We start from the raw sequence: 12,188 nt of genomic DNA on the forward strand, positions 1-12,188 counted from the left end.
TGAGCCCATTGGCCCTCCCCCATCTCTCTGAACAAAATGAAATCTCGTAAAGCTTTTAAAAAAAGTAGGAGCAAAGAACTATTGTTTTTCCCGTGCAAAAGTTCTCCGCATATAATTATGAACTTACTTATTTCATCTAAATAGTTCTTAAAGTTTACATTCAATTAGATAGCCGGCATTTAGCGAGCTAGTGAATCACGGCTAGGACCTGGTCGTACAAAGAAATAAGCACCCGGTAGATTTCTAAAGCTTATTTTCGTACATCCTTACCCAAACAAAAGTATATGTTTATACAAAATATACGAACTGAGCTCACAATACACTAGTAAGATACATATGAAACACCGGTCAAATAATTCCTAAACCACTCCTGTGCAGATAGAGATTGGGCAAAGGTAAAAATCGCTGACAAAAACCCTACTGCCACTGGCTTAATATACAAAGAGCTTTCCTAACTGTGACTAAGCAGTTAATCTCAGTTTATGCAGCGAGTAGTTCCTCGAACAGTCGAAATCGCGTCAAAAGCTCCTCTTTTTGTCCTTTCTTTGTAGGCTGTCAGGGTTTAAGGTTTAGGGGCAATGCGCTTTACATCCGGGATGAACTCATAACCTACCTCTTCTATCGTCAGTTTTGTAGCACGTGACATGGTTGATGACCCAGTTGCGAACAACCTTTTGATAAGCCGAACGAGAGGGCAAAGTAAATTTTGAGAAAGAAAAAGAGAGAGAGAGAGAGAGAGAGAGAGAGAGTGAGGAGTCCTGACGCTTTGGCATTAGCGGCCAAAAGCAAGTACAACTCTAGGTAGCAGACCAAGTTTCATGCAGCAGTGCCATCTAATGCTTTGAGTGTTGTTCGGCGCCATGTAGCTGTGTCTGGGTCAAATTTGAGCTCCCAAGTAGGCCAATAGTGTAGATCCTGCTTGAGCGTGAGCACTCTGGGCTTGCCATTGAGATGGATTGTCCTCACCCGAACAAATTCTCCATGTTCCAACTCCTGATAGTTCAAGAAATACATGGTTATGTAAATTATTCAACAACACAAGCTAATATGTATTAGACAAGCAGAAATGGCTTTTCTCTTAGAATTCATACGAAGTTATGTAAGGAAATAGCATATAAACAAAGTAACACGAGCCAAAAAAATCATATTACATCATTATACTAAAGTAAAGAGTCAATTAATTAAGCAAAATCAAGAAAAAACAAAAAGAATATTACATATTATAGCCATTGTAAGTGGATTTAGTTTTGTGAAGAAACCATGCTACCATACTACTGAAGCTAATTAGTCGATTTAGTTAAAAAGCATCCACAGTCAAAAGTCTACTAAATAAATTGAAAATCTGAGATTCGCTTTTTCTTCCTGTTATACTCCGAACAAAATTTTCAGGAAATTAAATGCACTTAAAAATAAATGCAGATAAAAAGATAGTTCAGCTCATTTTACATCTCACAACAGGGGGGATAAACAAATCTTTTAGCTCATTTTACACTTCACAACCGGGACTAAATCTGCACTTTAACAAAAAAACAAAAACTATGAAGTTTTCTAATCTCAAGCTCTGCAGAAAATTCATCCAACAACAGGTTCTATGCTTCCCTTTTAGTTTGCATTTTGTGAGGACTACGTGTTCCTTGTAGACTAATCACAAGATTGTTTTATGCTGAATCAAGTTGCTCACAGGCATTTCTTTCGTTTGCGGAGAATCAACTGCAACTGAGATAACGTGGACATTGACATGTTTCTAGAGTTTCACATGGTATCAGTAAACACTATAACAGAACGGATTTGCCACACACTTTTAATAACCTCACTTTTCTTTTGTTTCCCTTTCAAACTGTTTTTCCTCACTCTTCTCACCATGTTGATATACTTGGTGCACTTTTTCAACGGAAGGAAAAGTAAAGCATTATTTAAATGATATACGAAAGAATACCTTTATCACGTTCACAAAAGTCTCTAGATCAGGTGTGAGTCTCCCATTAATTTCGACAATCCACTGGAGAGCATACAAACCATACCTATGTACTGGACTCCCATGACACCATCTGCACAAGAAACGAAATAACAAAATAAATAACCACCACTTCTGTAGGCATGTTACCAGAGGCAGTGACCTTCCAGTAAAGTATAATGGATCTCAAGAAAGAACCAAAATATGCACAAGTTTGATAAATATAATTGCCTGGCTACATAGACACCATGTCCTTCCTCAGGCAGAAATCCAAGTGCCCGCACAGCTGGGTGAGGATCCTGAACAACCGATCCACACCAGTTGACCATCCGTGTTGTACCATTCCCACCTCTCACATCTGTCCCTACCAAAAGATCAATCTCTTGACCCTACCAAACAGTAAAATGATATTAGTAAAAGTCAATCCCTTTAACTGAGTCTTCAGTTTTCCAAAAATTCAACAACACCCCCAATAAAGTGAAATCAGAATGGTATCTTCCATTGGTCTACCTGCCGGAAAATGGTCACATTGAGAAACCCCTCAGTGTCACCAGATTTATCTAATTCTTGACAAGCATTTTCAATATCACGGAAGCAAGTGATAGGCTCTTTGTTGATTGCTAGCAGCATGTCACCTTGTTCCAGCCTTTGCTCAGCTTTTGATCCTGCCAAGCAACCTTTCACTCGTAAGACTTGTCGTCTTATGGGATCTTTCTTGGCAAGTGCCTGCAATAAGATAATGTTACTGAGAAGTCAACATTTTAGACAAGAGTCAATGAGAATACCGACATCAAAACATGTATCAAAAGTAAATAAGCAAAAAAAGCAATCAGGAGAAATTCTATCAGCAAAAGAAGGGAAAAGATACCTGGACCCAGTCATCATCAAGGCCAAAACTCCTAGCTTTTGAAAGCAATGTAGGATAAAGTTCAGCCTCTAAAATTCTAATAAGAGGCATTGGTCGTTTCTTGCCATTGATGAGCAAAAGTGGACCATCGACACCATGAACTATCTTGTCAATAACTTGACTGATGGCATAGATTGGTATGCCTCTTACAAATTGGTGATCTTCAGATGAGCTACAACCATATTTAAGCTGAACAAGAAGCAGACAGAACATAATTCGCCACAGGTAGTTCAAGCATGATTTGCATAAAAAACATAGACAGACTATAGCAAACCTGAGTCGAAAAGCTACCCCAAAGTGCTTGTACCCTCCCACGCTCATCAGTTAACACTCCAGAAAAAGTACTACCAAAATCTAAAAGACAAGTGGAGCTATGGTAGATGAGCATACAAATTCTAGATGGGAAAGATGGTTTTAAAGAAAGGGGCAGAATTTCAATGAGTATCAGATAAGCACACAAATTGTAAGGAAAGAAAAAAAGTTTAAAGAACGAGATAGAATATTGTATGTATACCAGTATCAAGCTCAATTACTTCCATGTTCATTGCTCGGTAACGAGGACAGTCAGCAGATCCAATATTTAAAGCAGCACAAGGGTTGGTGACAGTGGATTTCCTTGAAGTTGCCTGAAGACTTCTACTTAAACCAACAAGATAGACCGAGTCTCCTCGACGTAATGCTGGTTCTGGGATTAAGAGAGCAGAAAAAATACGTGGGATTGGTAAAGGGCATTCAAGATGATCAACAATATTCTTTTAGGTGATGAGTATACACATACCACATCCCAAAACCTGGTGAGATTTGAACCAAGGCTTTACACTGAAACTCCGCCCTTAAGGCCATTGAGTTGCATCCCATTTGGACTCCCATTTCACCCATTTAGATATAACATTAAAAGTTACACTCTGTTATAATCTCCTTTCTTACCCTAGCAAGACTAGAACCCACCCCTATATGACCATTGAGCCAAGCTTAGGTCCAGAAAGCCACCTTGTTTTCTCCATTGTTTTATTTTAACAAGGAACCATAGGGAAAAATGAAAGCCACTCTCAAAGGGCAATGATTATTAGACTCATTTTTATATAATTATATCCTACATGCCAAAGTAAACACCAAATATTCTTTAAAGACAAAGTTTGAATCACTTCAACATTAACTGACCTGGAAAAAGTGCAGCTGCATGAACAAGTGAAGCACCCGCTGAACCTAAGGCAGAAGGATCATAGGCAACTAGAGCATAGTTGTGAACAGGATGAAGAAAAACTACCTATCAATCAAACACAAATTAGCTGAGATACTCAACAGTAACAGTAGATGCTGAACTAGACCAAGCACAAGGCTTTACTTCAGCTGGGATTTCCAGTGGAAATGCAGCAAATGAGATCATAACATCAGAAACAGATATTGCAACTGTATTCTTGTCTACAGCAACCAGTCCCATTGTCTGAGAGTGATAGATAATAACACCTGTTTCAAAAAAAATAAAATGCGTAAGTTAGGTAGGTCAGCAACTATCAAGTGAAATTTTTACCTTGCTAAACTGAAAGAATGTACAAAAGAAAGAAAAAAATGACCTGTGCCAAAAAAATGTTGAGAATGCACACCATCAAGCATACAAGATGGTGGGACATGAACCTGAAATTCAGTAACCAAAACGAAAATCAACCTATGATCAGTGAATAGATATGCCAACATAAAAAGTGATTATGTTAACCAGAAGAGAAACCATAGTGGTTTATATTTATTATATGGATGCTTGAGTATAAAAATTTGAATAAACAGGCATAAAAGTGAATATTATTTACTTAAAAAACTGCTGGTTTTAGTACTAGTAACTGTATTATTTGAAAACAATGTGAAAGTTTACTAAAGAGCGAATGAACACAAGCAGTCCCACAAAGGGAGAAGCAGAGAAGTGCATAAACAGCAAGAGAAGTAAAGAGTCTACATGAAATAAAAACAAACAACAAAACAGAGAAACTATAGGGTTAAACAACAAATAAAAGATAGACAATGAGAAGATACAGAAAGAATTGGTGGTCTGAGTTGTTGAAGAGAAGATATGGAAGACTCTTACATGACACTCACAGAGCCAGAATTAATATGGTGGAATCTTACAAGAGTCTCACAGAAGAGTCTCAGTTTAAAGGTGTTTTAGTTATATTAGTCTTTTATTTATCTTGAGTTGTTTAATTATGCTAAGACTTATCTTTAAGTGTTAGACTTTGGGTGTAATTGGGACAAGGGTAGTTTAATTGTAATTGGACTCTACTACTTTCCTCAATAATAAATAGGGGCTCATGTACTCAGATTATTACAAGTTAGTGAAGTTTTTCTATTTTCCAGAAATTCAACATGAGTCTAGCAAATTTGAAGACCACTTCTATCCTTGGCCAAATTAAAAACTGACAGCTCCCATTATAAAAATCATATTGAATAAGATTAGAAAAAGGATGTCAAAATATCATGAGTCTGCTACATAGGAGTGCAAATATCTGAATGGTACTACCTCAAACATTACAAGGGTAGGTTCTATGACTTGCTCTGCCAGTGAAGCATTTGCTGCTGCTCCACCTCGATCATCCAAAAGCCCTGTATTTACCAATGTAGTGCTGTCCTCCATGGTTAATTCTCTAGGTTCATGCATGAGAATGCCATCAGATACAACAATTCCTTCAGAGCCCGAATCTTCATCTACTCGCCTTCTTTTACTTTCAGTATTACAATCTTCATGGGAATGGGGTTCCTCATTAACATTTTCATCACTAGTCTGCATTCTATTGTAGTCATCCCTTAAATCCTTGACAGTATTCTGGAATGTAGGTTCTACAGGATCCACATCACCAGAAACTGATGTTGCATTTAGACATGACATGCCTTTCCCATCTGAAAGGATACTTGATGAAAGCAGGAGGGATTCAGGGGGCAGCGCGGGCCTTTGTATCCATAAACCAGAACTGTCATCACGAGTATAAATCTGAGGAGAGGCATACCATTCATGCCGGTCAACTGTGACCAAGACAGACTGCAAATCACAACAGGAAATTGTTAGAAACATTACAATATGTTTAAAAATAATGTGAAAAGTTGAAAATAATGAAAAAGTGGCTAAAGAAAATAGAAGAGAAGACATGAAAGTGAAAAGTGAGGATTTTGTGTCCTCAAAATCCCGATAACCTCTTGAGTTAATTAAAAGTAATTGAGTGACTGTGGGGTTCTATATTTCCACAAACTTTCAACTTTAGGGCATAGAATATAGACACAGGAGACTCTTCTTGGATCGCTCCACTGCTATGTAGCAGATCTTTCTTCTGAAAGCAGAGAATAAGCATGTTGAACCTCTGCTGAAAACTCACATGCATGTTACTAAACACCATGGATAAACCCGTAGGTAGAAAGCCAAAGACATGGCTCCATCCACATCATAAATGTGAAATACCAACATGAAATTACCAAGTAGTCAGGAGTATATTTATCATGAAAATGCATACTAAAAAAAATAAAAAATTAAGTAGTATAGAGAGAGGAACTGAGAGGGAGAAGGAGAAGAGAGACAAGAGAATTCTGGAATGACTCTCCCTAGGGGATCGTGCTCAACCCCCAGCCTTTTTATAAGTGCTTTTAGCACAAATTACAGAAATGCCCCTATACATAAAAACATTTAAACCCTTATATCTCCCTACATTCTTACTCAAATTACATGAAAATAAGACTATGGACAAAATTAAACACATAGAATAAGATAATGTAACTCCTAGACATCATAGTAAGTGTAAAATGACGATATTGCCCTTAAATGAATTTTCTAACACTCCCCCCTCAAGCTGGAACATATATATCCATGAGGCTCAGCTTGCTACAAAATATCCCAAACTCGTGTCTACCCAACACTTTAGTAAACATACCTCCAATGGGAATGATAACTTCTTTATTCGTCACTGCATCTTGAATAAAGTAACAATCTACCTCAATATGTTTAGTTTTTTCATGGAATACTGGATTCCCTGCAACAAATATAGTTGCCTGATTGTCATAGTACATGGTCATAGGTCCATCATGTTGTAAATTCAATTCTCTTACCACAGATCTTACCCACATCAACTAACTGATTGTATGAGTCATGGCTCTATACTCAGCTTAAGCACTGGAATGAACTACAACATTCTGTTTCTTGCTCTTCCAACTTATCAAATTACCTACCAAAAAGACAATAACCTGTGGTAGACTTCCAGTTGAGCTTAGATCCGGCATAATCTGCATTTGAAAAGGTTCTATCTCCATGTGATCGTGAGGCTTAAAAAATAGTGCTTTTCCAAATACCCCTTAGAAATATCTTAAGATTCTCTGGGCAACTTCCAAGTGAACCTTGCGAGGGCATTCTATGAATTGAATAACAACACTGACAACAAAAGATATGTCAGGACGTACAGTGACATATATGAGTTTCCAACTAACCAATGATACATTGTCTTATCATGGAGTTCATCATTCTGTCCATCATGAAGGTCATGTCCAACTTCCATGGGAGTCTCAATAGGCTTAGCACCCAACAACCCATACTCATGCAATATGTCTGTGACATACTTTGTCAATCTGTGACATATTTCCTATGAGTCTGTACAAGGTCTGGCTTACTTCTAGCTACTTCAATACCTAGAAAGTATTTTAGTGATCCTAGGTATTTAGTTTGAAAATGTTTTGCCAAATGTGTTTTACCTCCTCAATGCCTGTCACTTCGGTGCAAGATAAGATAATGTCATCTACATCAGACAATCTCCTCATGACAACTCTTGGAAAATCCAATAGCCATGACCACCTGACTAAACTTCTCAAACCATACTTGAGGGATTTGTTTGAGACCATATATTGCTTTCTTGAGTCTGCATACTTTGTCAAACTCCCCCTAAGCAACATACCCAAGAGATCGCTCCAAATAAACCTCATCCAAGTCACCATACAAAAAAAAAACATCTTTAATGTCAACCTAACACAATGGCCACCCCTAGTTGACCGCAATAGATATCAAAATCCGAACGGAAGATAGACGGGCAATAGAAGAAAAAATATCAAAAACATCGACCCCATATATCTGTGTGTATCCCTTGGTTACCAATCTAGCCTTATATCTTTCAACTGAACCATTGGGCTTATACTTCATAGTATATACCTATCTACATCCAACAACTGTAGCACCTGCGGGCAGGTCACACAACTACCAGGCGTCTTAGTCTAGTAGTGCTCCCATCTCAACATCCATAATTGTTTTCCACTAAGGAGAAGAAAGGGCAGCCTGCACAGACGAAGGAATAGTAGAAGAGGACAAGGACATGGCCAATTGTTTGTACTAGTCAGATAGTGAATCAAAGGATACAAAGTTAGACAAAGGATAACAAGTACCTTTTCTAACACCTTTTCGTAGGGCGATGGGCAGGCGTAGATCAATTACCTCAAAATCAGTAAACAAAGAGGGTTTATGGCTCGATGTGAGAGAGGGAACAATTATCTTGAGTCACTTGTCATCTGTAATATACCTATAGTGGTTTCTCTACAATAGCATCAGGGATTGGAGAAGGAACCACCTCCATAGGAGTGGGGGTAACAACCTTAGAAACAGAAATAGGTGGAGACACATCTATGAAAGGTGAATAAAAAAAAAGAGTATCCTAAAAAAGTGTCACATCTGCTGAGCTAAATGTCTTCTTAGTAGAAGGACAAAAGCACTTACATCTTTTCCGTGTATGTGAGTATCTCAAGAAAATGCATTTAATTGCATGAGGAGACAGTTTGTCACTGGAAGTACCAAAGACGTGCAAAACATAAACACCCCAAAATACAAGGAGACAACGGAAATAAAGTGACTGATGGCAGTAACACCCGTATAGAATTTTTACCATCGATAATTGAGGAAGGCATTCTGTTAATGAAGAAACACGCAGTGAGAGTAGCATCACCCCAATCATATTTCAGTCCATTCATATGTAAAAACATAGTACGAGTCACTTCCAAAATATGACGATTTTTACGTTCCATAACACCATTTTGTTGCAGGATAAAAACATAGGACTAGTGTATAATACCTTGACCTTGACAAAATAAATCAAATTTTTGATTCATAAAGTCCAAGCCATTATTGGTGAGAAGTACATGAATAGAGGTATAAAACTGATTCTTTATTTCATTATGAAAGAGATGGAACACATCAAATACTTCAAATTTCTCGTATAGGAGATACACCCAAGTACATCGACTAAAATCATCAATAAATGAAAGAAAGTACTGGATACTAAAAATACTAGGCATTAGACAAGGCTCTCCCAAACATCAGAATAAATAGTATCAAACGAGTGACTGCTTAAGGATTGACTTGGAGGAAAAGATGCCCGACAATGCTTGCCCAACTTATAGGAGTCACACTGAAAGGAAAGACTCGACGGAAATGCAAGAAACCACTGAATCAACTTTGCAAGAGAAGGATGACATAAGGATTGACTTAGAGGAAAAGATGTTCGGCAATGCTTGCCCAACTTATAGGAGTCACATTGAAGAAAGACTCGACGGAAATGCAAGAAAAAACTGAATCAATTTTGTATGAGATGAATGACCTAATCGTAGATGCCACTGTAGAGGTGAGACTGCAAAATGCAATGCCTATAAAGTATCTTGTGAGTGACTCTCTACATAACATAATATGTTTTTCTCATGCGCGGAACCAATCATCATCCTCGTCGTAAGATACTGAAAACACAATGAGAAGGATAAAAGGTTATGTAGCAATTCATTGATTTTGTAAGTTGACTAACTGACAACAGATCGAGAGGAAATTTAAGAACAAATAAAACAGACTGAGATGACATGAAGGTAGATGGAACTAATGCACCCATTCCTTGAACTGAAGAAATGGATCTATCAACCGAGGTGACATGTTTAATAGCACCTAACTCTTTTAATCAGAAAACAAAGAGGACATACCCAACATGTGGGTAGTACCTTTTGAGTCAAGGATAGGGATTAATACATATGGAGAGCATACCTACTTGAATCAGCCAGTGTGGTTGTAGGAATGGGAGATTGAGAGATAGATGCTGAAGAGGAGGCGATAGTCAATTGTGCAATACGCTAAACCAATTGTTGGATTTCATCAAATGCTCCAAGTATATAATTCACTATAGACTCAGTGGACACTTCAATGCTATCATGAACTAGAGAGTTAGCCCATGCGGGTATACTAAATTTCGCCCAGCACTTGTCAGAGAAATCATTGGTGCAGCCAAAATGAGCACATTTCCTAGCCGGCCTACCCTGCCTCTACTTCTGTCTTGACAATCTCTTCATCTACCTTTAGTACTTCTACCTATGCCCCTAGACAACTCTGAGGAACCTAGAGTATTCAGTGCTGATAGCAAAACACTAATCAGGCCCTAATAGCAATCTCTGCGTACAATACCTTGCTAAAGATTGTGAATTAGGACTGAACATCTTCTAAGGCTAATAGTTGTGCCCTAATAACATCAAATTCAGGCCCTAATACATCCAAATTTTTTGCAATATGCACTTGTCTATGTTATTTCTAGTTTCCCTTTCATCAATAGTAATGGGATGGAAAACACTTATCTCCGGCAATATACCAATGAACTCGTTGTAGTATTCTGTGACAGACCTCTGACCACTCGTGAGGCTAAACATTATGGCATATAATTCATAAACATGTGAGAAGTTGCTCTCTTGAGCATAAACAAACTCTAAGGATATCCACATCTCTTTAATAGTGTCATAATACATAACTTGATTCCTCAACTTGGAACCAATGCTATCAAGCAGTCAGGTCATAACTTGAGTGTCCTCAACTTCCCAATCATTATTCAAAGGGACAACAAGATCTTCTTAGCCTTCAAGTATAGTATGACTGACCTTGACCAACTTAGATATTCAGTCTCTCATAATTGCGTCTTTTCCTTCTGAGTTCCCAGATTCCCTCGAAGGGGCAATAACCTCACCAGAATCAGCCATCAAATTACGATACAATCCCATTCAACCCTAATTTCACAAACTTCTACAAATCATAGTTAGGTGGACGCCACTTCCCAGATTAGGGTGAGGGCAAAAATTGCAATGTGCACCAACCACAGAAGTACAGTACTCCAATTCTATGCAATGAAATTTGCATAAGCCACAAAAAAATAAAAAAATAGGTTGATGTCAGCCAGGTCTAGGATGATGCAGGTAGAGGACCCAGTATTGGGGTGCGCATAATGCAAAAATGATAGATTTCAACTAAATAAACCCTTATGAAGTAGTAATCAATCTCAGAGCTGTTCAAACAACAGTAGAGGACATCAACCCTAGGGTTATGGCAAAAGAAGAACACAAAAATAAAGTTTTTACTAACCGGTCAAGATAAATTTCAAAAAATCCCCTTTCTAGAAAGTCTTAGGCATCAATGGAGAGAATGGGAGAAGAATGAAGACTTCCAACATTACTGCGCTGATACCATGAAAAAGTATGAAATTGAGAGTATAGAGAGAGCAACTGAGAGGGAGAAGAAGGAGAAAGCAAAGAGAGAAAAGAGTGTTTTGGATGACTCTCCCTTGGGGATCGTGCTTGACTACAGCCTTTTTATAAGTGATTTCAGCATAAAAGATAAAAATGCCCCTATACACTTAGACCCTTATATCCCCCTACATACTCAAATTACGTGAAAATAAGACTAGGGACAAAACTAAACACAAAGAATAAGATAATGTAACTCCTAGGCATTACAGTGAGTGTAAAATGATTATATTGTCCTTCAATGGATTTTCTAACACATACAAAATCACACAAGTAGAAACATGAGAAATGTAGCAGCACTATATTACATAAATGTGTCAAGTACAACCACAAAAGCATATAATACATCTAGACACACCTTGTTTCGATGACGATCTCTGTAGCTTACATATTCAAGAGGAACTCGTGCACCTCTAGACAACTTCTTAAGAACTGATATAAAATCATCTAGAGCAGTTATATCTTCTCCAGCAAATTTCTTTATTATAGCATGTCGAGGAACCCCTGCCCGAGATAGCATGTACCTGATTTAGCAATAGAAATCAAACCTCTGAGTACAACACAAAGATTAACCAAAAAGCACCCCCAACTCAATCAGGCACATGATAATTAGTTAAATGGTGAAGGCTAAGTTAGTGAAAACATTTAAGCAAACAATAACAAGTTATCCAATACAGCAGTTCCAAGTGATACAATTTTCTGCCACACATCTTGAGAGAAAAGTGATGCCTCTACACTACTAGCTACATCAGAGACATTCAGGTATGGATGGGCTACTCC

General features: G+C 37.9%; 1 protein-coding gene across 2 annotated transcripts in view; it reads right to left on the minus strand.

Annotated features, from left to right (window-relative positions):
* Positions 1 to 266: 266 nt before the first annotated feature.
* LOC137941058 (protease Do-like 7) overlaps positions 267 to 12,188 on the minus strand; it is a 31,820-nt gene continuing 19,898 nt past the window's right edge. For both annotated transcript variants that reach the window (XM_068786296.1, XM_068786297.1), the window contains exons 15-26: positions 11,767 to 11,932; positions 5,371 to 5,886; positions 4,436 to 4,496; positions 4,207 to 4,328; positions 4,023 to 4,128; positions 3,376 to 3,546; positions 3,136 to 3,215; positions 2,823 to 3,050; positions 2,465 to 2,680; positions 2,186 to 2,343; positions 1,937 to 2,048; positions 267 to 993 (exon numbers count right to left, since the gene is read on the minus strand). In XM_068786296.1, the coding sequence (XP_068642397.1) occupies positions 817 to 993; positions 1,937 to 2,048; positions 2,186 to 2,343; positions 2,465 to 2,680; positions 2,823 to 3,050; positions 3,136 to 3,215; positions 3,376 to 3,546; positions 4,023 to 4,128; positions 4,207 to 4,328; positions 4,436 to 4,496; positions 5,371 to 5,886; positions 11,767 to 11,932 (2,113 nt within the window). In that variant the 3' untranslated portion in view covers positions 267 to 816. The remainder of the gene's footprint in view (positions 994 to 1,936; positions 2,049 to 2,185; positions 2,344 to 2,464; positions 2,681 to 2,822; positions 3,051 to 3,135; positions 3,216 to 3,375; positions 3,547 to 4,022; positions 4,129 to 4,206; positions 4,329 to 4,435; positions 4,497 to 5,370; positions 5,887 to 11,766; positions 11,933 to 12,188) is intronic.

This window comes from Aristolochia californica, unplaced genomic scaffold (genome assembly GCF_029961685.1).
Source record: "Aristolochia californica isolate CCGP_79_NKW_82.1479 unplaced genomic scaffold, dmAriCali1.0.hap1 SCAF_9, whole genome shotgun sequence".
In the NCBI taxonomy this organism is placed as follows: domain Eukaryota; kingdom Viridiplantae; phylum Streptophyta; class Magnoliopsida; order Piperales; family Aristolochiaceae; genus Aristolochia; species Aristolochia californica.